Source organism: Lipotes vexillifer, unplaced genomic scaffold (assembly GCF_000442215.2).
Source record: "Lipotes vexillifer unplaced genomic scaffold, Lipotes_vexillifer_v1.1 scaffold69, whole genome shotgun sequence".
Taxonomy (NCBI): Eukaryota; Metazoa; Chordata; class Mammalia; order Artiodactyla; family Lipotidae; genus Lipotes; species Lipotes vexillifer.
The window spans coordinates 6,273,014-6,297,804 of NW_006790942.1; the positions used below are offsets into that span (position 1 = coordinate 6,273,014).

General features: G+C 44.3%; 2 protein-coding genes across 6 annotated transcripts in view; one reads left to right on the forward strand and one right to left on the reverse strand.

Moving 5' to 3' along the window:
* Positions 1-7,065, forward strand: part of SDCBP (syndecan binding protein) — a 14,876-nt gene extending 7,811 nt beyond the window's left edge. Inside the window, exons 4-8 of one of the 5 annotated variants that reach the window (XM_007464052.1) lie at positions 787-948; positions 2,922-3,097; positions 4,440-4,611; positions 5,372-5,463; positions 6,707-7,065. In XM_007464052.1, the coding sequence (XP_007464114.1) occupies positions 787-948; positions 2,922-3,097; positions 4,440-4,611; positions 5,372-5,463; positions 6,707-6,761 (657 nt within the window). In that variant the 3' untranslated portion in view covers positions 6,762-7,065. The remainder of the gene's footprint in view (positions 1-786; positions 949-2,921; positions 3,098-4,439; positions 4,612-5,371; positions 5,464-6,706) is intronic. The other 4 variants (XM_007464050.1, XM_007464051.1, XM_007464053.1 and 1 more) reach the window with 4 other exon arrangements.
* Positions 7,066-8,598: 1,533 nt separating this feature from the next.
* The window catches only part of NSMAF (neutral sphingomyelinase activation associated factor), a gene marked incomplete at its 5' end in the record, with an annotated part of 48,361 nt that continues 32,168 nt past the window's right edge, over positions 8,599-24,791 (reverse strand). The window contains 17 exons of the mRNA XM_007464055.1: positions 8,599-9,021; positions 9,955-10,064; positions 10,190-10,292; positions 10,734-10,884; positions 11,759-11,842; positions 12,771-12,894; positions 13,302-13,369; positions 14,121-14,188; positions 16,386-16,444; positions 18,740-18,839; positions 20,259-20,422; positions 20,733-20,775; positions 21,507-21,638; positions 22,028-22,148; positions 22,256-22,307; positions 24,268-24,331; positions 24,430-24,520. Coding sequence (XP_007464117.1) covers positions 8,927-9,021; positions 9,955-10,064; positions 10,190-10,292; positions 10,734-10,884; positions 11,759-11,842; positions 12,771-12,894; positions 13,302-13,369; positions 14,121-14,188; positions 16,386-16,444; positions 18,740-18,839; positions 20,259-20,422; positions 20,733-20,775; positions 21,507-21,638; positions 22,028-22,148; positions 22,256-22,307; positions 24,268-24,331; positions 24,430-24,520 — 1,629 coding nt within the window. The remainder of the gene's footprint in view (positions 9,022-9,954; positions 10,065-10,189; positions 10,293-10,733; positions 10,885-11,758; positions 11,843-12,770; positions 12,895-13,301; positions 13,370-14,120; positions 14,189-16,385; positions 16,445-18,739; positions 18,840-20,258; positions 20,423-20,732; positions 20,776-21,506; positions 21,639-22,027; positions 22,149-22,255; positions 22,308-24,267; positions 24,332-24,429; positions 24,521-24,791) is intronic.

Sequence of the window (24,791 nt, forward strand, 5' to 3'; positions counted from 1 at the left end):
CTTTCCCTATCATTGCTGCTCTGAGCATCACAATTATTAGGTAGATCAGAGCTTTTTATGACAGATTCCAATTAAGAAGCCTTGGTAATAAATAAGCTCTTCCCTCACTGTCTCTGCGAGAGGTAAAGGGTCCACTTAAAACAATAAACTGATTTTGGTCAAGAAAACTTGAAAAAAATGAGGACCTTGAAACAGTGGTACCTGACAGAGTCCCTAGTATAAGCTCTTCTAGGGCTGTTAGGTGTGTCTGTTCAGTTGGTTAATCCATAGATGTTTATCACTGGGGACGAGAAATACCATTTGACTGTCTTGTGTGTGTCAGCACCCGTATAACATGCACTTTTCATCCTGACAGTGGAGCTGTGAGCTAAGAAGTTTTCCCCTTCTATAGAAACTCTGAAAGCGTAAGTAGATTGTGGAAGATCAGGCCGTATAAAAGAAGCCTCTGGAAAATGCTGAGTGAATTTCAAAAGAATGATATGGCCTTTATAACGTTCGAGGATAATTTGGCTTGAAGACAAGCCAAAGGACACATGAAATAAATGCCAGTGGATTCATGAGGCAGCAGAGTCTCTTGGAGACACAGACATGTGGGAATACGTTACCTGAAGAATGTCTTTAAAAAAAAAAGTCATTTTTGCAAAAAATCAAATTGTATCTGAAGGAAGTAACTTTCAGATTGTATTTTGGGAAACCACAACTGAATACATTCAAGTAAATGATCATTTTAGATTTTTTCAGGGAGAATGTTTCTAAATATTGACAGGTTGTGTATGTTTCTGTCAGCAGTTGGTAGCAAGAGCTTCCAGCATGAACTATATGGTGGCTCCTGTAACTGGTAATGATACTGGAATCCGCAGAGCAGAAATTAAGCAAGGGATTCGGGAAGTCATTTTGTGTAAGGATCAAGATGGAAAAATCGGACTCAGGCTTAAATCCATAGATAATGTGAGTATTTTGTACAATTTATTTGAATTTGTCTGAATAGTCATTAAATGATCAACGTTAGAATCATTTAAAATGTAGGCGCTTTAATTAGTTTTTTTTGTTTTTTGTTTTTTTGTTTTTTTGCGGTACGCGGGCCTCTCACTGTTGTGGCCTCTCCCGTTGCGGAGCACAGACTCTGGACGCGCAGGCTCAGCGGCCACGGCTCACGGGCCCAGGCGCTCCGCGGCATGTGGGATCTTCCCCGTGTCCCCCACATCGGCAGGCGGACTCTCAACCACTGTGCCACCAGGGAAGCCCTTTAATTAGTTTTAATGGTGCTCTGTGATCGAGAATATTTTAAATCTGACTTTCCACTTGGAGATGCCGCCCTGTTCTGAAGAGGCAGAGTTGGGACTTCTAGCATTACCTTGAATGAAATTTTTTTTTCTTTTTTGAGTCCTTTACTTGGAATAAAGTTGACTAGTCTGCATGTAAACATAACATAGTTTATACAAGTAGGATTCTGGCACTGAAATAGGGCAACACATGAGGAAGTTAAGGGAAGACTGACCAGTGAGAATCAGTGGTCTTGTGATGTGTGTTTTTAAACTAAATGAAGATCATATAACTTGTTGTAATGTGGTTTTACAGGTCTGTTATTTCCATCCTTTAGTTTGGGTTTAATGAGGCATTTTCTAGGCAACAGTGACTTTCAAAAGTACTTTAGGGTTACTTTTGCCTCTCACCAGATTGAAGAAATAAAACCCTGTTGCTCTGAGGAAACATTTAGGAATGTTGAGGATGTGCCGAGTCTTCACCCCGATTTGTGGGTTTATGCATTATTTATTGGATTCCTTTTCAGTCTTCGGTCTTCTTAGCTCAGTGTGACTACCTTTGCACATAAAAAAGGATGGTGTGGCCCATGGCGGAAGGTGGCTGAGGGCATTGTGTTTTTCTTTGCATACTCATGGCTTGTGCAAGACGCATGAGCTTGCTGCTCTGGGAAGCTCGGACTTCTCTGCTCTCCCTTCCTGTTCGGTGAAGAGAGTACAACGCTGCCCCTTCCTCTGTCCTAAAGAAGGAGACCACACTCTTCACAGCCCATCCCCCATAGCAGTTATCCTTGCAGTGGGTTTGTCCACTTGGCTGAAGCTCATTGGTCCAGCCACTTTGCTGGGTGCCACCTAGTTTTCAGGCACTGCCCTAAAGTGTAAGACATGCGACATCATGTCTGACCCAGCTTAAGGTGGGAGAAAGGATCTAGCCTTATAAATGCTTTCGTATTGTTTTACCATGCTTCCTTTTCCTCTTTATGCTTGCTTATTTATATTGTGCTCAACGTCTGAGATTGAGAGTTTACATAAGTAAAAATAGCCCTGTGGGTTTAGTTCTCAGTTAATTGTACTTGAGTTTTCTGTATTTACTTCATAGTTGATTCTTTTAAGAACTGGAATGGTATTGAATGTGCCCACCTTTTTAGACTGTTAAATCTAATCGTAGTGATTATGCATAATTTAGCAAGTGGGTAAAGGAATTCTTCAGCTCAAAAGGTAGAGTTCTGACCTTAGACTATCATTTTTTAACCTGTAAGAGAAATCACACAACTTCTAACACTTTACTCCCTTTCCCCCTAAATAATGATCAGGTGCTAATACCTGTTTGGTATTCTATCAAACTCATAGAAGCTTACATTTATTATAGTAATCTGACTTTATTTTCCTTAGTCTTTTTATTCCAGGATGGAGGGGGTGATGGAGGTTGGTCGGGTGGGTCATGATTTGAGGTAGAAATTACCAGAGATCTCACTTTTTTACCTATTTCTTAGGGTACTGCCTTGATAAAGTTTTCAGTTTCATTCTTGGGGATAATGACACATCGTCATGTAATTTTTTTTTTTTTAAATAGGGTAGATTCCTAACCAGTTGGTTCGTAATTTTCCAGCATTTTTAAACATGTAACAGTGGTAAATGACCAATGATTTTCCCGTTCTCTAGGGTATATTTGTTCAGCTAGTCCAGGCAAATTCTCCATCCTCGCTGGTTGGTCTGCGATTCGGGGACCAGGTGCTCCAGATCAACGGGGAGAACTGTGCTGGCTGGAGCTCCGACCGAGCACACAAGGTGCTCAAGCAGGCTTTTGGAGAGAAGATTACTATGACCATTCGTGACAGGTGAGCTGACTAAACAGTTCACAGGGAAACTCAAGACTAGTTTCCCTTTTCTTGGGCTTTTAAGATGGTGTGAACATAATATTTTGTTGCAGAAAATGATCCAATGTTATTGATTAGCCTTATACTCTTGCACTTGTGCAGTGCAGATTTTTCTTACATAGTTTGACTTTTTAAAATTAGCATTCTGGTTTAGCATACAGAGCTTATAAAAATTGGTCCTCTATAAGAAGTTACTTTCCTTTCTTAATCTGTTTCTCTAGAAAAAAGGATAGAAAGGTAACTAAGCCGCAGGCGTCTCAGCCTTGCTTTCCGGTTTCCTGCTCAGGGTAGACACGTGGTACAGGGCCCCTGCAGAACTCCACGGGGTCTGCAGGTTCAGAAAACCCAGTCTGGCCTTTTGGGTGGATGAGACTCTAGTTGTCAGGTGGGAGGATGGAACGCTTTCTTTAGCTTGTTTATTTATAATGGAAACATTCAGCACATGTACTGCGGGCTTCCTTCCCGGCCACATGGGCATTGAGGGTAGACCTGTATCACACTGTTAGCTTTGGGGGTTTTATTCGTCTTAGTTAAACTTGTTTTATCTACATGTGTGTTTCCATTTCTCACACATGGTAGGTGCTGCGTAAACATTTTGTACAGGAATCTAAGGAAAATTTCAAAAAGTAACTTGGACTAACACGAAGACATGACTGTTGTGAAGTTTATAATGTGCAGTTCGTATTTTGTCATGAAACCTGTGCAGTCACGTGGCAGCAGAGTTGCAGAGTGGGCAGGTGCAGCTGGCGGGCGGCCGGTGCATGCAAGCACACGGCCGTCTTAACTGCCTTTTCTCCTAAGGGGCTGGGGAGCTTCCGTCTTGCTGCTTCTGTGGTTCTTCTAAAACAGAGCAAAAATATCTTCTGTAAAGTTTTCAAAATCAAGATGTGAGAAATATTTTAAAGGTTCTAAACGAAATAAGTATTTCCTAAGAAAAATTAAGCTCCAGGAAAGTTAAAAAAGAAATTCATTTTTAAGACTGATTTTTGTTCAAACCTATCTTCATGTTAAATTAGTGAGTACTGTAATTTCAGGGAATGGGTGTATTGATAACGCTTCATGCAGTTTAAGTCTTCGATGCTTATAAGAAGGAAATTGTAAGTTAGGCAAACCGTAATGGAGAGAATTTCTGAAAAAGTCATCTTTTGCACTAAGATGTACAAAATCCGTGCCATACGTACTGAGTAGCTCTTCTGGTAAACGGTGAGTTTATTGTGAAAAAGTATCCAGTATGTCAGAATGGAAATCCATGAAAATGCTTACTTTGGAATTAAAGTTTTAATTGAAGCCATTATGTTCACAGGCCCTTTGAACGGACAATTACCATGCACAAGGACAGTACTGGACATGTTGGCTTTGTCTTTAAAAATGGAAAAATCACATCCATAGTGAAAGATAGTTCTGCAGCTAGAAACGGTCTTCTCACGGAACACAACATCTGTGAGGTCAACGGACAGAATGTCATCGGACTGAAGGTCAGGAGCACAACTTGGGACTCATTCTGCTGCAGTTTTATTTTAGCAAAAACATCTTCATTTGTCTATTTCACTGGTGCTGTTATTGACCAACATGTAGAAATTCAGTGGGGTCCTGGGCTCTGGCTGTGCTCTGTGCTGGCCGTGCTCTCAGGGTGGGGCTACCACCTGGAATTGTGGCTTCTGTAGCGGGGTGGGGCTAGGCTAGATCTCTGAAGTCCCTCGACCTAGAACGGTGGAGACCTGAGCGTTGAAGATTTTGAGGACACTCTGGGTGAATGATTGCTTTTGTCAATCCAGGAGTTGTAGGAAATGTGCAGTAGTTTAGTAGTTCATTCTTATGGTTTATTCCCACCACATATTCCTCAATAGAACTATTCAATAGAACTATTTTGAGATCTAAAGGTTTTCATTAAGACCTGCTTGTTTCATTAACCTGGGTTAAGAATACACAGCTAGCCGAGGGGCTCTGGTAATACTGTTTTATGGGGACAGTGATTTGATCGTGAGTGATGAGAAGAATGATTTGTTGGCTGATATTTTCCACTCAGTTTACTTAACAGTTACCACTGATGAAATTGTGATTCTGTTGAATTAAAACTTGGTAAAGAAACTAGAAAAACTATAAATACCAAGGGTCGGGATTTTAGAGACATACATATATATATATATATATTTTTTTTTTACCAACAATAACTTAGTTTTATATGTATTTAATAAAGCCTCAGTAGAATTAATTTTCGTTGTGTATTTTCAACAGGACTCTCAAATCGCAGACATACTGTCAACAGCTGGGAATGTAGTTACTATTACAATCATGCCTGCTTTTATATTTGAACATATTATTAAACGGTAAGTAGACAAATTCTTCATCCTGATGCTACGTTCACGTGACCTCATAGAAGCACTGTTGTGCTTCTTGTAATTCTCAAACCTTTGGGTGGTTTTTTTTTTTTTTTAACCTAAGAGATGGCATTGGCATTATCTAGAAATTTGAAGTAAATTATTTAAATCAGAGGAGGATGACCCCTCACAAATTCCCAAGTATGGAATAAAATCCACTTCCTAAATTTTGATGTTTCCTAGTAGAAAAAGGTACACAGCAGAGGGGGGCAGGCTCTCGTCTCAGTTTTCACTGAAAGCGTAGTTGTGGTCTGCCTGCAGCTCCTCTGCTCAGTAGATGCCTACTTGTGGTTCACGAAGAATTCTTGCATGTGGGGTGTTGGAGAAACCGTCTTTTTCTTTTGGCTGCGTTGGGTCTTCGTTGCTGCATGCGGGCTTGCTCTAGTTGCGGCAGCTTCTCGTTGGCGGAGCACGGGCTCTAGGCACGCGGGCTCAGTAGTTGTGGCACACGGGCTTAGTTGCTTGGTGGCATGTGGGATCTTCCCGGGCCAGGGCTCAAACCCGTGTCCCTGCACTGGCAGGCGGATTCTTAACCCCTGTGCCACCAGAGAAGCCCTGGGGGAACAGTCTTGATTCCCGGGGAGCATCTCAGGAGGCAGCAAACCGTGTGGGGTGTGCTGTCCGTCCTCAGGAATGCGGACTGGAAAGCTGAGGAGGGGAGAACAGCAAGGGGGCGGCCAGGGCTGTCTGCCCAGCAGCTTTTACACTCTGGCTTGGCTAAGCCAGTGTAGAATTCTTCTTGCAGAATCTACCTTGCATGTGGAAATAGAATTTAAAATATTAAAAACATCCCACCTGTAATGGTTTGTTTCAGCTTCTGGGTAGAATGCAGCTAGCTGCTCTTGGGGTCTTGGCTGGGAGAGTTGTCAGGACTGATCCTGCAAGAGCTCACTTTTCTTAAACCAGTAATAGCTCCCACCCACTTCCTGCCAACAAGTGGCATTGTTGTTTTCTGTCTTAACTATCCAGCCTTGATACACAAAGATACAAGGACTTTTCTGTATCTTATCTAACTTTACTAGCCAGGATGCAGATAGCTTTTCACACTGGGTATTTTGCAAACAACTGGGTTACCTGAGACCCTTAAAAAAACCTTCCCCCGCATTCCACCTTGATGCTAAGAGTGCTAGTTTCGATTGGAGTTTTCTGGGAACCTAAACCTCTGTATTTAATAAAAGTGACTCTCTTGTAGGATGGCACCAAGCATTATGAAAAGCTTGATGGATCACACCATTCCTGAGGTTTAGAAGCCACGGCACAGTAGAAACTTGACTGAAGTTCTCCCGTTTACATCTCTGGCAACTTACCTTTATATTATGCACATGAAGCTTTCTAGGAGCCAGCAAGCATCTGCTGCATGAGGACCTTCCTGTCTTACAGTAGGGCTGGGAATCTTACTGTTTGATCTGATATCTTGTTCAGACTTCAAGATAGTTGTAGCCTTATCCTGATTTTATAGTTGAAAGACTTACTTTTGTAGACTAGTGTCTTTACTGGAAACCAGATGCTTTTACAGCCCGTGTCATTAGGATGACTGATGCAGGCTCAGCTCTGTTGGAACCAGTCACCTTCAACCCGGGGTATCAGGCAGTGCTGTTCATATCACTTTAGTTCTATGGTATATGTGCATTTTTACTGTTACCATAGTACATTTAGAATGATTACATTTTTCTTTCAGTTCTGTTTGTATAAAACACCAATTAAGTAACACTGGTTTCATTCCATGTAAGCATTATTTTTCAGTGTGCAAGAGACTGTATTGACTCTCATTACGTTTTAACTACCTTAATATGCTTGGACTGTCACCTTAACAAACAATGTTAAGCAATCTAGAATAAAAGCCAAACTATTGCTGCCTTTCCAACACCCCCAACGCAGTTCTCTGTTAAACTGAAATGGACACTAGCCCGGAGCAGTGTAACGGTACATGCTGAGCAATAGCACAGCTGCTTAGCTGCATTTGAGGTTTTCTAGTCCTTGTGTAATGGAAACTTTTCCTCTCAAAGTTACTGGTATCACTTTCTGAGACATGAAAATGAATCACTATATATGTAATGTAAAAATTCTTGTACTAAATAGGATAAACTTTGACTTCTTTTTCACGTGTAGATTAAGTGGGATAATACCTGGTTTCGGCACTTACACGTAACCTAGCTGTCTTAGCATGCTAGCCTGGTAATTTGTTCCATTTCCTGACCCCTCCCTGCAAACAGAATGACAGCGACACTTCATCCTGATTTGTTCTTCCTTCCTTCTCTTTGGTTTATGACTATTCTATTTTAATTGAAAATGTATAAATAAAGTTAGATTTTAGTCTGTCTGTCATTGCATCATTGGAAACATTAGGCCTGGGGGAGTGAGTCACCTCCCAGAGCGGCAGCCACCTGGGAGCCTGAGGAAAGCCCCTCTGTACCACGAGGGCCTGAGTGTCGGGAGCAGGGCCTCCAGCCGGGAAGCTGGCCCGCACTGAGCCTAGTGATTCTCCCTAGGGGCCCCCAGGCCGAGTCATAGTTAAAAATTCAACATACACCAGGGCTTACACCAGGGCTTGTAAACGGTGTAGGAAAATCTTACATCGCATACTTGCTGTGGTTCAGAGGTCGTCAGTGCTACTGCTTTACAGCTTACCTCGTGCGAAATTCAGAAAAGCCAAGCACGGCACGTTTCTCAGTTTGATTCTCTACCTCGGCATCTGGACTTCGGTCTGAAGGGTAGTTACAGAAGTCGAGGATGATGTTCACGGTACTCTCAGGGTTTTCTAGAAGGATCAGTACTCCAAGTACCCAGTACTTTGTTAATAAATCATTTAAATGAGAAAATGAAAACTGCTTTCATTACAGAAAAATATTTTTTAATGTCATAGAAAAGATGAGCATTTAAAAGCTATAATGAAATAAACCATTCCCATACACTGTAAACTGTTACAAGAACTGCTAATCCTTCCCCAGGGTCTTAGAATCTGGGGCCAGTCGGTTATAGAAAGTAAGCACTCCATGGAAACACACATCCCAAAACCCAGTGGGCAGCAATTGTGTCGAGTAGAAAGACATAACAGAGTGACTCGGCAGCAGAGAATACTCACATTTTCTTGGGAAGTTTCCCCAGCTGGTTTGGTATCTCTTAGCTACGCCCTCTGCCACCCAGACTTGCCTTCTGACATCGTCATCCCGGGCTGACCACCTGCCTTACATGTTAACGTTGTTCTCCCAGTACTGCCACAGCCCCATCTGCCTTAGAGCATCACAACTAATGGCTTTCAGTGAAGTCACCAGGATTTATAACATTTAAAACCACAAATCTCTCATGTGGTAAGACTTCTGATTACTATAATTGCACATTCACCAGTGTTCGTTTAAAAGTTTGGTTTAAAAAAGCATTACATAGAGTTCAATAATATTCGAGGAAAAGGCACTTAATACTGCAATTTCCAGAACATAATTTGTCTGTCTTCCCCTCCCGTGATGACACTGCTACACTGGTCGTTCATCCACATACACGTTACGGCACCTGCGAGAAGAGGCGTGTGGTTAGGGGGTGAGCTGACCAGGAGGTACCACGTGGTCTTGTCCTATAATACAATGTGCATGAACTCAGAGTAACTACTCAGTACAAGGAACTTGGGAGGTGAATAAGCAACTATTTGAATGTAGAGCTAAAGCGACTGGGAATTGCAGAGCAATACAAGTATTATGTACACCTGTGACAAAAGTCAGGCGGCAGATGAGAGAAGGGCGAATTGGTGTGAGTTTGCTGGTTTACTTCCGTTTCTATCAGGAGTCAAAGTGTTATTTAAAGCTCGTGAGCTGGGGAAGAAAGGCATAGACAGGTCGCTTCAATGTATGATGTTACGAAGAAATAACCACACACAACAGTGACAGAGGGAAGAGAGTGAAGGTGGGCAGTCAGTAGATACTTATAACCATATGTGGCCATTACAAGAATTAACCATAAATCCTCCAAGTGCTTGAGAGGAAAGGAGGACATGCAGATGTACGCAGTGAAAAACCAACGGGCAGGATGATGACGCGCACAGCAGCGCATCCTTCAATAATATGAGACATCTCCAGAAACCCAGCTGCAGAGTCTTCCCAGGACGAGGCCCGGGATGGGGGTCTGTGGGAGGAAGACTTCATTTCCACTGTGATTCATTACTTTTGTACCGTTTCCATTACTTTTGTATTGTTTCTTTCTACCGTGTGCATGTATTAAATGACATACAGCTTTTACTTGGCTTTTAATTCTCCATGTGGAAGTTAAAAACTTCCATTCTGGAGTCGAATGTCTCTCAACCCAAGAGATGCAGATGGCCTGGCCAGCCAGGATCTGGAGGGGAACGTCCACGGCACAGAGGACACACGGGGAGTTTTCTGCTTGAGAAGGGCTCGTCTGCTGGTGGGAAAAGCAGGTTTGGTGGGGTCAGGTCAGCAGCAGACAGCTTACCTGTGTGGCCCTGGATTCTCTCCCTGATCTTCCCCCCGAGAAGGTCCCAGACAAGCAGCTCACCGGACTGACTCCCGGATAAAACAGAATTTCCGTCCCAGAGAAAGCACCTGCAAGAAGGATTCAGAAATCATCCTTTCATCGTTGGTCATGAAGGAAGGGCCAAAGCAGGCCCTGCGCCGTGATCGTGAGCCTGCCCATAAATGTCCACCACGAGTAACCCGAGAAAGTGCACCTCTGGGGCTCGTCCGAAGTCACAGAAGAGATGAGCATTCCTGTCTGCACATCGACGACATTTAGACAGCCGTCTTCTCCTGCGCTGAGGACGTGGCGACTGTCTGTAACACAAGGCGGAACGTGGATACGGGTTACAGCTTCACAAGCGTGGTTTAGATTAATCTGAGATTTTACTGCTGAATCCAGGGGCCAAATGTTCGCTTGAGCTACAGCTACTTGTTGTATTTAACCAATGATGACTAGCCTCTCCCTGAAATGCTTCTGTTTTTAAGACACTGGGCTGATGACCCTTAGGTGTGAATTCACTTACACCTTATAAATTGATTTCTCCAGTGAGGTGAGGAATTAAGAACAGTACCTGATACTGCTTTTCTAATAGATACAAATACCACATATACCGTATTTGACCACAAAGCAGCTTTACCCATAGGCAAAACCTCTTTCTACCAGCAAACAGTGCTTTTCTTTTTATATTATTACATATTTCAAAATAATAATCCCAGTTGCCCTGGTGTTATCTGTATTAAAAAGGCTAATACTACCTGGGCTGAAAGCAGTATCACATACAGTCCCTGAGTGACATGGAATCTGGTGCAATATGGTGGCTGCAGTGAGGTCCCAAATAGTCACTGTGCCTTCTTTGGTGCCTGAAACCAACAGTGTGCTTGCAGCGCTTAAACTGATTGTATCGACCTAGAGGAGAAAACAGACAGTACTTCATTTAGAATCATGGTCACTGAGCTGTGATTCCCCAGACCATTCTTTCAACACCACCTACTGAATGATAATTCGTTTAAAAGTGAAATTCTTCATATGCCAGTGAATACAATGAAGTATATTGCTGGGGTCAACGTAACACTCTTTTTAAAAGAGCCTAAAATGGACCGTCTCAGAATGATAACTCCTTGAGTAATAAGTGGTAGCAGGGTGCCAGACTGCCCGAAGCACGGCGGCTCCACGATCACCTGGGGAGGTGGGGATCTCTCAGGGTTATCCTCGCACGCCCTTGAACTATACACAGTAAATAATATGTCTCAACCCCAGTCAGTCTGCTGACCATGCAGATTCGGCATCAGTTCACAACCTCAGAGGAAAGGCAGTACCACAGGCCACGGCAGGAGATGCGGCCGTGACCTCGTGGAGACAGAGCGGGTGAACAGGACGCGGTGCCAGCCTTGTGCGCCTGCTGCACGCACCATGCAGACAGGTTGGTGTCCTCGCCCTAGACAGAGGGCCCCCTTTCCACCCTTGGTGTCAGAAAACACATCTAGTTGCCCCGATAGTGTGAGGATACCCAGGTATTCAACGTCGTGCTCAGACACCGGTCTTTTGGAAGTCTAGCTGGACGGTAGCTAATTCTCAAAGAAACAGCAAACTGGAGGAAAAAAGACAAGACTCAGAAGGCCAAAGAGCTCCCAGAAAAGAGCTGAGAGTTTGCCTGTGCTCTCCCCTCTGATGAGCAAAATAAGCAAAGCAAAAGATCGTAAACCCACAAGTGAAGCCAAGAGCCTCCACCACCCCGGACGGGTCAGCTGGGCTCCCGTGCAGCTCTGTTGCCGGTACTCACGCTGACATCGTGCTCCAGCTCGGCCAGCAGGTCAAACTGGTGTCTCCTGGAGCCTGGCATCTCTGCAGGAATCCCGGACCACACCTAGGACGGGACCCATTGCAGAAGGTAGTTGTAAACACTATAAAAGCATTTCTAAACACGTGCAGGAAAAACTCTCCTGACTGACCAACTCCCCAGCTGCCAACAAAATGAAATGTCGTGAGGCTCGGTCCCTCTGCCACATGCCTGAGCTTTTATTTCCGCCACCACGTGCTTCCTGAGAGTCTGCTGTACCCGTGTCTGCTTCCATCTCTTGCACTTGCTGCTGTGACTTAAGTATTATGTGAACTAAAGAAATCAAAGTGCGGAAGTCTATTAAGGTTTTGAGAAAACTCAAAAAGGCAATTCACCAAAAAAATCTACTGAAATCACACGTAGGCAAGAAAACTTACCTACAAGAATGTCCCCCTCAGGGGCGGGGGCACAGAAATGATGAAAACCTCTTGAAGGAATTCTAATGGTTTTAGGTTCTTGCTTTGTTTATATAAATGCAAACTGGAAACCAAAGAGGATGAATACTGCTGTGGTTTATGCAATAAAGCTGTGCAGAATTCCGAAGAAAAGGCCAGGTATGGTTCTACGTCAATAATGGTGAAGGAATGTGTGTTTCTGTGTTCTGACTTTAAATACAATGTCTTGCCTTACAGTGATTCTCCACTTTAACTTGATATTTACTGATCAGCTGCTAGCTCCGTAGCTGCGTGAGGTAAGAGGGGCTGCGGTATATGTTTCCCTCTAAGTCCGCTGTCTAATGAACCACCCAACCCCCAGCAGAACACACAGGACAAACTCAGGAAAACATCCCCTTATATTAAGACGTGCACACACTAAACACAGGCAATTCACCTTCCACATCCTTATACATCACTCACACTTTGTGAAAAAGTGACAACACGTCAACAGCAGGGAGCTGAATGGCTTATAATATTTGTATTATCCAAACATTTTAATTTAGAAATTGTATATAAACCTTCACAGTAGAGTCCCATGACGCAGAATACAGCCTGTTGTCATGCCAACAGATCTTGCTAACAGCATCATCGTGTCCCATTAATGTGTCTTGGCGTCTTCCAAATGCAATGGAATAAAAATAGCTAACATAAAAGATAATGAGAACTATTAAGACAGCATTCCAGCTTGATGTTAAGACTCTTAAATACATTTTCAAGAAACTTTAGATCATTTAATTCTATACTTATTAAGGCCCAGTGGAGTTACAAATTACTTGTTCTCATGTTACTAAACCAAATACTCAAAATGAGAATTTAAAACTAGAAATTTCCAGGTCTGGCTCATCTGTGTTTTCACCTCAATTTAAAAACTTAGAGGAATATAGAGTCCGACTGGAGAAATTACTAGATTCAGATAATCACATCCAAATCCAACTATGCTCATCTGTTCCCTTTTGAAAACAATGGGAGATCCGCCCTCTCCTGCTTCACGTCCACAAAGGGAGCTGCACTGCGTGCGGAATCGCAGGGGGGCCCGCACAGATACATACACATTGTTATCCCACGAAGAGCTTACGACAGTGGCATCTCCTGGTAAAAGTAAACACGATGATAAAGCCTGAAATACAAATGATCCAACATTAATAATTTACAAAACTTAGTGAATCCTTAATGGGGTAAAGCTATCTTACAAGTTCCCCCCAAAATTAATGATCAAATTCCATTCATGTTGGCCTTCCTCACATTCATGAAGTTTCTTTTCATCTGGCTAATTCCAGATGCCTAGTTTCTTCCCAAATGTAGGAAAGTCAAAGGGTGTCGAGTGCATGAGGACCTAGCCTGACGGTCCTCACTGCCCTGGGCTGAGGGACCCCTCCTCACAGAGTGAGTCGCGAGGGGTGCAGGTGGGGACTGTCCTCAAGAATCCAAACACCGGCTCTGGGTTACAGACTCAGGTGGGGAAGGAAAGCTTCCAAAAGTCTTTAGGGAATTTCAGAATCTTTCGGATGATTTACATTAACAATAAAATGTATTTTTTCAGAAGAACTGATTTTCTAGTATTAGGTATCCTATCAACTCAGAAATGCATTAAATTAGGTAAGCAGCACACAGACATTTAGTCTGGCAGTTCCAAAAAAGGCAAGATTTACTAAGGAGAATTCTACTTTCTAGGTTACAAATAAAACCACAATAACATAAGAGGCAACCTGAAAAAATTTCTAATTTAGAAGGAATCTATCTAAGGCATTCTGAACAGAAATAAGCCCGATTGCTTGGGAAGAAACAAACTGTCATATATCCGTGTATATAAAACAAACTGCAACATGAAATTCCACCATGACACTGATGTGAAATTAAAATGAACTCACCATATTTGAAAATGATATACTTCTTTGTAGCATCTTGGATTCTTTGGAAAACATCTTCAAGGTGGAATCTAATAATGACAAAGCAAACATATAAGAAAGATTTCCTGACCCTTACAGATGACCAGCACACGCAGAGGTAACAGGCGAGGTGACCGAGGGTCATGGCCCCGACGAGGAGGCTACGGTCTGTGGAATTCTGTGATCTGCGGCTCCACAACAAGGAGGTCAACTTAAAGCCATGACCGCAGGCAGAACTAAGCCTAATTACTGACAGAAGCTAAAGAGGAAGAAAAGAGCACTTTTAATATTAAAGAAAACAAAAAGATTTGGACAGTGTAAGTTTTTCTTTTTCACATAGCCCAGTTATGGTGTGATATCCTTGTAGCGCGTGACCATTTATGCGAGAGAAGCACTAACTTTCTAAATAACAATAAACTAGGGATTACAATGTCCAAGCTCTTAATTTCCTTGCCTAACAGAAGCCTTTAGAAGTGCATCAAGGTAAACCTCTTAAACGACAAGACTGCAAATTACAATGTGCTCCAAACATCCCATATTTGCAATATGTAACATTACGTTTCCTAATTTGAAAACATACAGCATGATAAAAGGTCAGATGAGCTTTAAATAATGTCTTCTGTATAGTAAAATCTAATATTTCCACGTAATTTTTGCCAACACCAACACGCAGACATGCACTGGGGCGTCCTACAGAAAACGGTCAGCAAGCCTGGTGTGTAAAGCTGCTTTTCTCAAAATCAGAGGTTCCCTCTAGTACTAGAGGTAATCACGTCAGAGGCTGCTGAGAGCTGGTCCCCCAGGTGGTGGGGTTGCCCATAAGCCTGGACACACACCACCTCTGAGGAAGAACCGTAACTCTGGGGTGATCGTCAGGGTATACGTAAGTCAGTAACGCAGGTGTAAACAAAAATGCATATAGATCAGCAACGTGAGTTAACGGTGAAGAAACAAACAGAAAAAAACAAAAGCTTTTGACTGAAAAGAACCCTCCCCCCATACCCCCTTATTTGGCAAGTTCACAAAGAAGTGCTAGGCTTAATAAGCCTCAGACGGTTAAAGCCCTGATGCTCGTGAAACTCACGGTTTACAAGGTCACACCAGTACAGGGAACGGGTGGGGGCGGGGGTGGATTTAACAAACCATGACAGACAAATCCAGCCAAGAATGCCGGCTTTGCTAACAGGTCACGGTCTCGTCTTGGGTGGTAGCGCTGGCAGGAACCCTGGCAAAGTGCGACTGCTCACTCGTGCCACCGCATCGTCATCTCGGTGACCCTGGAGTGGCGCTGTGTGTACGCTGCATGTGAATCAACTTTGGTCCACAGTGGGATCATTTTCTGTGCTTTGTGGAAAACTGTTTTATGAAATCTGAGATCATATTTGAAAGAGAAAGGAAGGACGCTACGGATGTGAGGCCACGATCCCAGAATCTGAGAGCAGTAACTCTGATTTACCCGGAGGTGTGCAGTTGGACAGCACCTTTCCTTAACTTAATGGATGAAAAGTAGAATTTCCTACGATGACGACCAAAGCGCCAGGAGCCAGCCACTCACAGCCAGGTACGAACTCTGTCCAAACCAGGTGTCTTAAAGCTCAAGCAGGGCAGCTAAGCTACTCGCTTCTCATCTCCGCTGCCCCCAGCCCGCCTGTCAGCACGCTTCAAACAGGACGGGGACAAGATAAACAATGACTTATGGTGTAGACGCCCAGGAAGGGCAGCACTGTAGCTGCCAGCAGAGGCTTGACGCTTAGCCCTCTTGTAGGATCAAAACAGTGAAGTTCCAGTGTGTCATCAAGCTAGTTACAAGTCTCATCAACCAGCCACTGCAGGGCTTCTACGTGATTTTGGTAACGTGTAAGATATTAACAACGTGTGAATTAGATTTCGAGCTAAATCCTCCAGTCAACACCCAGAAGCACACACCGAGTGACGAACGTGAAAAGCTGACAGCACGTGTGCCCTGTGCCGGCGACGCCCCATGTGTGGCTCGGCCCTCAGGGCGGGAAAGGTCCCAGCACACGCTCTCGCCGCCCCAAATCCTGGGAGAACTTATCAGCAACGGGGAGGCATTTTTCATTACTGTTTTTGGCTAATCAAGTGGAATGTTACACAATACACAACAAACTAACTGCTCAAAATTTATTTTACGTGGAGGTGGCACATGAAGGTACAGTCCTGGACCGAGTCAGGAAACTTGGACATTTGTGATTCCAGGTAACCCCCCTTTCAGGTAGGAAAACCTACCTTGTGAGGTTGTAAAGACAGACGACCCACTGCGAGAGACTGCTATTCCAGTGACTGCCCTGTTAGAAAACAAGGTTTCATAAATTACCATCAACCACGTGCTAGGACATCGGTCTCCTTCAAGGCCTTGATTTAATAATTCAGCCCAAGTTTCTGTCATCGTTTTCGTCACAGCTCGTTCTGCGGGACCTGTCCCACCTTCCACCAGGCATTAGCAAGGCATGGCTTGGCAACTCCTAATTCTGTCCTGACAACGCCTGCGGCTGGAAGACACCCCGACCCTTAGCTCCCGGGCCACCCTGCACGAAGGCTGCCTGCCCACGTCTGCCCCGTGGATAACCAGTAACGCTAGGTGACCGCCACCCAAACCACTGACGCCCCCCCGAGCAGTCACTGCACTCGCTTCATCACTTAGCATCTGGCCAATGACGATGTCACCATCTGGTCCTGAGGCAGGCTGGGACCGGGGACCCTTTGCCGCAGTGCCTGCACCCAGACAAACGTCTCCTCCGGCAACAGATACAAAGAAACTGAAACTATAAGGGACTGAAAATAACTGCGTGCATGCGCAGCTGGGGCAAATTATGGGCAGCAAGATACAAAAAGACCAAAAGACCCAACTGCCACTTCTGAAGAGCTGGGAGCAAAAGCAGGGCACTGCCCGTGCCCCCTGCACACAGCACCACCCAAGGGGTGGGCACGCCACCTAAGCCCCGCTCCGGCCGACCCCGGGACACGCCCCTGCCCTCACCCCAAAGAGGGGATCAGCTCGCCACTGCCTCGTGGGCCCAGCAAGGGCACCTGCTGTTTGTTCTCACTCCCCTCCCCCCACAGCAGCAGGAGCCCCAATAAAGCCTTGCTTGAATCTCCTGTCTGGCCTCTTATCAATTTCTATTGATTAAGGAGGCCAAGGACCCTGACTGGTTATCAGTCCCGGCACGTCCTCTTAAAGGTTCACTCTTGTCTTCACTGCCTCGGGTGACAAGGCCCCTTTCTACGTGCCGTTTAGAGAAGGTGACAAAGGAAAGCCGTTGTTATAACGAGTAAGGTGGGACTTTGGGTTGCTTTGCAGGAGGCTGTGCTCTGATTTGGAGCCACCGATCGGAAGGGGCCCGGCCCGTTCCGTTCCACCCACGACCACGTGTACGTGATATCAAACGTCAGACGACGTCGGTGGCCCTGGAGCAGAACACGGGCCTCATCCCTGGCCCTGAGTTTTCTGTTCTGGAACAGGATGGGTCAGCGAGGTCAGTGCTTCCCCAGCCTTCCCACCAAAGTCCATCACTAGCCCTGCAGACAGGGGACCAGGGACACTCATGACCCCTCTAGGGCCAACAACAGCAAGCCTGATTTGGGGGAAGAAAAGGTTTGTTAGGTTTTTTTTAATTGATCTTTATTAGAGTATAATTGCTTCACAATACTGTGTTAGTTTCTGTTGCACAACAAAGCAAATCAGCCACATGCATACACATGTCCCCATATCCCCTCCCTCTTGAGCCTCCCTCCCACCCTCCCTATCCCACCCCTCTAGGTCATCGCAAAGCACCGAGCTGATCTCCCTGTGCTATGCGGCTGCTTCCCACCAGCCAGCTGTTTTACATTCGGTAGTGTGTATACATTGATGTTACTCTCACTTCACCCCAGCATCCCCCTCCCTCCCCATGTCCTCAAGTCCATTTTCTACATCTGAGTCTTTATTCCTGCCCTGCAACTAGGTTCATCAGAACCTTTTTTTTAAGATTCCATATATATGTGTTAGCATACAGTATTTTTCTCTTTCTGACTTCCTTCACTCTGTATGACAGACTCTAGGCCCATCCACCTCACTACAAATAACTCAATTTCGTTTCTTTTTATGGCTGAGTGATATTCCATTGTATATATGTGCCACATCTTCTTTATCCATTCATCTGTCGATGGACACTTAGGTTGCTTCCATGTCCCGGCTACTGTAAAGAGTGCTGCAATGAACTTTGCAATGTTCTGTGTGTGTATACACACACATCTGTTACCATGTTTTTAAAAAGACCCATTTTCCCTGACAATATCAGTAAATGCAACACGTGGGTAAGACATATCCTGTTCCTCCCCGGAGGTTCCCACCAGCAAGGACTGGAGGGGCCGTGTACTTCTCGGAGAGGCACACAGCTGCCTGCTGTCTGCAGACCCCATCCCGTGCTCTAGAATGACTGACGGCAGAAATGACATACACCCATTTTGTGCCAAGCTTTCCCATGCCACACTGACCCTTGGTGGCTGATCGCTACTATGGACAGTTTAGGGGGATAAAAACCAATCAAGACCCCCAGGCCAAGACCCCGGCATGTGCGAAGCCGCGGCCGAGACGTTCTTACTCTTTGTGGATTTTGTGCTGCTCGTGGAGCTGCAGCCGCGTGATGTTACTCCAGGCCAGCGTTCTGCTTTCTTCGGTCAGGTCTTCAAAAGACTCTTCACCTGGAGAGACTACGTTAAATTGCAGCTCAGTCAGTCAGCTAAATTTCTGACCAGTGTCGGAGACGACAAGCGTCAGAGGCACAAGATTTTCTATTAAAATCAAATAACCAAGAAAGCAAAACGCCCACTGAAACGTCCTGCTTCGAAAGGTCCATGTTAGTCAAGGGAGAAGAATGAGGTGCAATCATTTGGAGAAAGATTAAAAAGTACCTTTGAATACTGCGGGTCTCTGTCTACTTCTATCAATGTTTGCAGAGTTTTCACTCCAGCCCTAAATTGGGAACTTCAGGAACTATGACACCGAGTAACCATTTCCTTGTCAGCAATCTTTGTAAAAACCTGACAGTTCCCTAAGAACGCTGCCGTTTGCTTTTGGTTTCCAGACAGAGGAAGAAGAGATGAAACCAGTTACTGCCACGCTCCTGGACAGGACTAGCTAAGCAGTCCCTTCCCTTCTGTTTTAAGAAAAGCTGGAACAATTTCCCTTTTAAGATGATCCTCGTGGATGGGCCTGGTGACTAAGCAGAGCACGGGTTTAAGGGCATCACGAGATAATCTCCAGTCTTCATGACTTAACCTGTGGGGCTTTATCCCCAGAGACGTGCTGCCGGCCAGCCCTGGGTCGCATGACCGCGAGAGGCCCAGCTGTGTGGCCCGAGAAGGCTGGACACTCCTGGGACAGAGTGCAGAGCGGGAGAAAATGAGAAATCCAGCGACTTTGCTCCCGAGGTTCCATACAGTGTCAGACTCCTGGGAGCCTGGGGGTCTGAGGCTGTCTTATGTGAAACGTAAAACGTGGGAAACTGGATGAAGGGGAGCACCTTCTCCTTCCTTTCCAAATACCAGACGTGAGACAGAGTCAAGTTCATCTCAGCACCTGGCATATAGACACTGTAAATGTCTGTCAAATGACTGAATAAGGAAACAGAACCAAATGAAGAAAACAGTGCACCCCAAACTCAAGATCTGTGTGTCGGAGTAGAAGAGGAGTCAGGACGCTGCAAGGGGTTCTGGAAAGAGCAGGAACGAGCAGGGCGACGGGGACCTGCTACAGTGGACCAACAAGAACACAAGGATGGCTAAGAATCAAACACCAGCGGGGCAAAGCTCAGAGAAGAAAGAACATCACAGCAACAATGAAAAATACTGCCAAGTCTCATTAAATTACCAGAAAGTAAAAGTGATTTGATTTCCTTTAAGGTCAAAAGTTAAAACAAACAAAACAACAACAACAAATAAAAAAAAAACAGAAAAGATTTGGTTGTTTGCAGGAGAAATGCAGTGAGACAGTGAAACAGAATCATCTCTAAGCTGCCCAGTGTTTATGATTGGTCTCCTCTCCAGAATCCTCAGAAACGTCTTAATCAGAAAAGAGAAACAGAAGGTGCTCACATTGTTTATTCTCTTTTCAAAATTTACCTGGAGTATCTGCCGTGGAAGCATTATAACTGGAGGGCTGGGACAAGCTTTTAAACTTTGGGGTGATCCTTCGAGGATGTGGTGTCACAAAGAGCTGCTTTGGTGTCTGCCCAAACTCCAAGATCTGGGTGAGCATGGCTACCTTCTCATCAGGGTCCTCAATGCTTTAGGACAGAACACAAACCATGTGGTGACCTCTAGGTGCAAGCTCCTTGATCTGTATCACTTGAAATTTGTGCATTCAACAGGAGAGAGATTAACCCTCAAACAGTAAAAGACGCTACATGCCGGGACTGTCTAGACCGTATCACACATCTTTAATTTCTGAGGCTCGGTAATTTACATAGTGGTGAAAGCAAGCCATAATTGACTGTAACATTTCCATACCTTAATATCATCAAATAACTGCACTAATCATTTAGACAAAGAGGTCATTTGTACTCAAGTAGAAACTCCTTACTGACATATAAATACCTGTTCAAGTCGACACCTCCTTCGTAGGTCAGGGGATGAAACACTGAAAAAAAGAGATGTTAAACACTATCGAAAGATGTACTGTTTTTTTGTTACAATATACATTCTGTTTATTTTAAAAACTCAAGAACTGTAAACTTTTATTCAAAGAAACTGATTTTCGCTTTGCGAAACAGCCTAATATCCAGCTTGGGTAAATATCAAGCTGGACTATTATCTTTTCTGAGCAGCGATCTAACTGGCCATGTGACGGTCTGCTCCCTCAGTGTACTTCTAGGTCAGCATGCCTCTCCCCAGGAGAGCGCAAAGCACCCTGTGCAGCGTGCGAGCGGTCAGGTCCACACCCATCCCCGTTGCCAACGCCGAGAAGCCCGGTGGAGGAAGAACCGGCCCCAAAGAGGGGAGGGCGACCGCGGGCTTCCCTCTGCTCAGTCACAAAGACACTCTGGGGCCTTTGTGGGAACCAAGGCCACCGTTCCATCCTACTCTGACGGAGCTTTAGTAAAAGTGATGGAATGGGATGGAGAGTGCATGCTAAAATTAGAAGACTCTAGCAAAAGACCTCTTGGGACCATGGCGAAGCGGGTACTTTTAGACAAAAGCACTTTCTCTCCCGCCTTTTATTCAGTATCTAGTCTGGGGTCACTGAGCCAGGAGGCACCGTCTGCTGAGACAAGATGCTTCTGCTAAGGAAATAAGCTGCTCTGAGCTCAGTTTGGGGGTTGCTTTTGTTTCCATCAAACGCTAAACGGAGTTTCAATGACTGTTACACACCATTGTGGGCTCCAACAGCATCCCTCCCCTTCTGCTTGTAGCCAAACACGAGATCGATCCACTCGTGAAGGTGCTCTGACACGTAATCGCTTTCCAGTGCGTCTCTGCTCTTCTGGAGAAAGTCCTCGGGACCTAGTAGGTTAGACTCGATCAAAACACCCCAAGTCGCCACTTTACTTTCTCCCATTCCTTTCATCTATCCATATGCAGACAGAGCTTCTGGGACAGGCACGAGGGACATATTTCATAATGAGTCTCCCCCACAATCATATATAAATTTGGGGGGGTGGGCGGAGAGGCAAAAACCATTTTTACAACACTTAATTCTCTCGAATGCATAATAATGGTTTTACATCACAGACTCAGAGAATACTTACAATTTGGAATAAGACTTTACCATCTCATTTAGATAGAGGATTACACTGTTATTTTGAAAAATCTAAGCAACTAAATAATAATACTGAAATTGCACGACTAAGTAGAGAATTTCTATAATTCAATACTTCCAAGGTGGTACTCACTCTGTGCCCAAGGGGGCAGTTCTACGTCATCAACCATCTGCCCTCCTTGTCTCTTTCCCAAATCGAGCTTCAGACTATTGACTAAAAAGCTGACATCATCACCATAGAATTCTGGAATCAGCTGAAAGTTTCAGGGGAAGAAAAAAACAAAAAAGAACAGTAACAAACAGTTTTTAAAGCAGTTACAAACCACAAGCCCAGTGAATCACTGGCTTGGTAACTGCTTACCTCTTTAAAATCAGTTGCACCATCCAAACAGTTTTTCCAAGTTTCTGCAATACTGAATATGAGAAAAAAAATTCAACTGATTTTAAATCTGGGGAATGGAAACAGCAACAGCAGCACTTTCTAGGCCCCTGGGTGCTATTCTACACTTTACCTAAACTATATCATCTCGCTCATTAATTCATAATCCCCAATATTCACATGAGCTACCCCACCGGACGAGCTCATGTGGATATTGGGGATTCACAGAAGAGGACACTCTGGGCCCACATAGGGAGTGAGCAAGGAGTCGAGATATGGACCTGGGGGGATGTCCCCAAGTCCAGGCCAGGGACTTCCCCCATACATGACCTCATCGAAGGGCCACTCAGGGCAGGTGCTTAAAGATGAAAACTCAGCAGTTATTTTAAGGGCTTATTTCGAAAAGGGATTATAAACAGACATGTGCAGAGCTGAGAAAAAGACTGGCAAGACAAAGACCAAATGATGAACAACGAGTGTTATCTCAGTGTGGTCAGGTGCCACATGAAATTTATTTTCTTCCTCATATTCTGATTTTTTGGGGGTAAGAAAAGATTACCTTTATAATAAAAAAAAATTATTTAAACACTGACAGGGATTGTATTCAATTCATAGCAAGATTCTTTAGAATAATGAAATGTTGGAAACAGCCTAGGTGTCCAACCACAGAGAAATAGTTAAAATAGTTAAAATAAATTACGGCATATGTTAGGATGTGATACATTAACTTAAAAAAAAAAAATCACCATTTTGAAGAACATCCAATAATACGGGGAAAATTTCAAGATCTAACAAAAGGCTATAAAATACAAAAGGCAGGACAACAATACTGTATTTAAAATATGTTCTCCATCACTAATCATTAGAGAAATGCAAATCGAAACTACAAAGAGGTATCACCTCACACCAGTCAGAATGGCCATCATCAAAAAATCTAGAAACAATAAATGCTGGAGAGGGTGTGGAGAAAAGGGAACCCTCTTGCACTGCTGGTGGGAATGTAAATTGGTACAGCCACTATGGAGAACAGTATGGAGGTTCCTTAAAAAACTACAAATAGAACTACCATGCGACCCAGCAATCCCATTACTAGGCATATACCCTGAGACAACCATAATTCAAAGAGAGTCATGTACCACGATGCTCATTGCAGCTCTATTTACAACAGCCAGGACATGGAAGCAACCTAAGTGTCCATCAACAGACGAATGGATAAAGAAGATGTGGCACATATATACAATGGAATATTACTCAGCCATAAAAAGGAACAAAATTGAGTTATTTGTAGTGAGGTAGATGGACTTAGAGTCTGTCATACAGAGTGAAGTAAGTCAGAAAGAGAAAAACAAATACCGTATGCTAACACATATATATGGAATCTAAAAAATAAAATGGTTATGAAGAACCTAGGGGCAGGACAGGAATAAAGATGCAGATGTAGAGAATGGACTTGAGGACATGGGGAGGGGGAAGGGTAAGCTGAGATGAAGTGAGAGAGTGGCATGGACATATATACACTACCAAATGTAAAATAGATAGCTAGTGGGAAGCAGCCACACAGCACAGGGAGATCAGCTCGGTGCTGTGTGACCACTTAGAGGGGTGGGATAGGGAGGGTGGGAGGGAGATGCAAGAGGGAGGGGATATGGGGATATATGTATACGTAGAGCTGATTCACTTTGTTATACAGCAGAAACTAACACACCATTGTAAAGCAATTATACTCCAATAAAGATGTTAAAAATATATATATAATACTTACACAATTGAACAAATATCAAAAAGAAAAAAAAGATGTTAAAAAATAAAAACGTTTTCACATTTACACACACACACGACTACACAAAGCCTGAGAGGAATAGATACAACAGTTACTGTAGTGGTGTTTTTCATTTCCTTCCATTTTTGTTTAAATCTGGTTTTTTGAAATGAACGTATTGCATATGCATAATGAGAAAGTTTAAAAAGTGCTAAGTGAGACATTTATGCCGAACCTGTTGAACATTCTGTCTGCGTTGTCGAATCTTCCGTTCTGCAGACACAGCATATACTCTGGTGCTAAAGGGGGAAAAAGTCAGAGTTAAGCAAGATCACAAAACCACTGAAGAGTCCACGTGAAATAACATGTCCCTGGGAGAGACGGCGAGGAGTCTTACCAATCCTGACAAGATAAAACAGCACGTAGCCCGGGGAGGAGTAGTGGCTGCCGTACATGAACTTGGGCTCCGGCATCTCCTGGTAGCGTGTCTACAACACAGGGAGAAAAAGTCCTGCTGAGTGCTGTCTGTGAAGACAATAACCGACTCCAGTAGTAAGAGCCTAAGGAAATCGTGGCCTGCACACATTCTAGCTCCTAATTTCTCTCCTAAAGAGGAAAAGGAGAAGATAAAAAAAGGGGGGGGGCTTCCCTGGTGGCGCAGTGGTTCAGAGTCCGCCTGCCGATGCGGGGGACACGGGTTTGTGCCCTGGTCCAGGAAGATACCACATGCCGCGGAGCGGCTAGACCCGTGAGCCACGG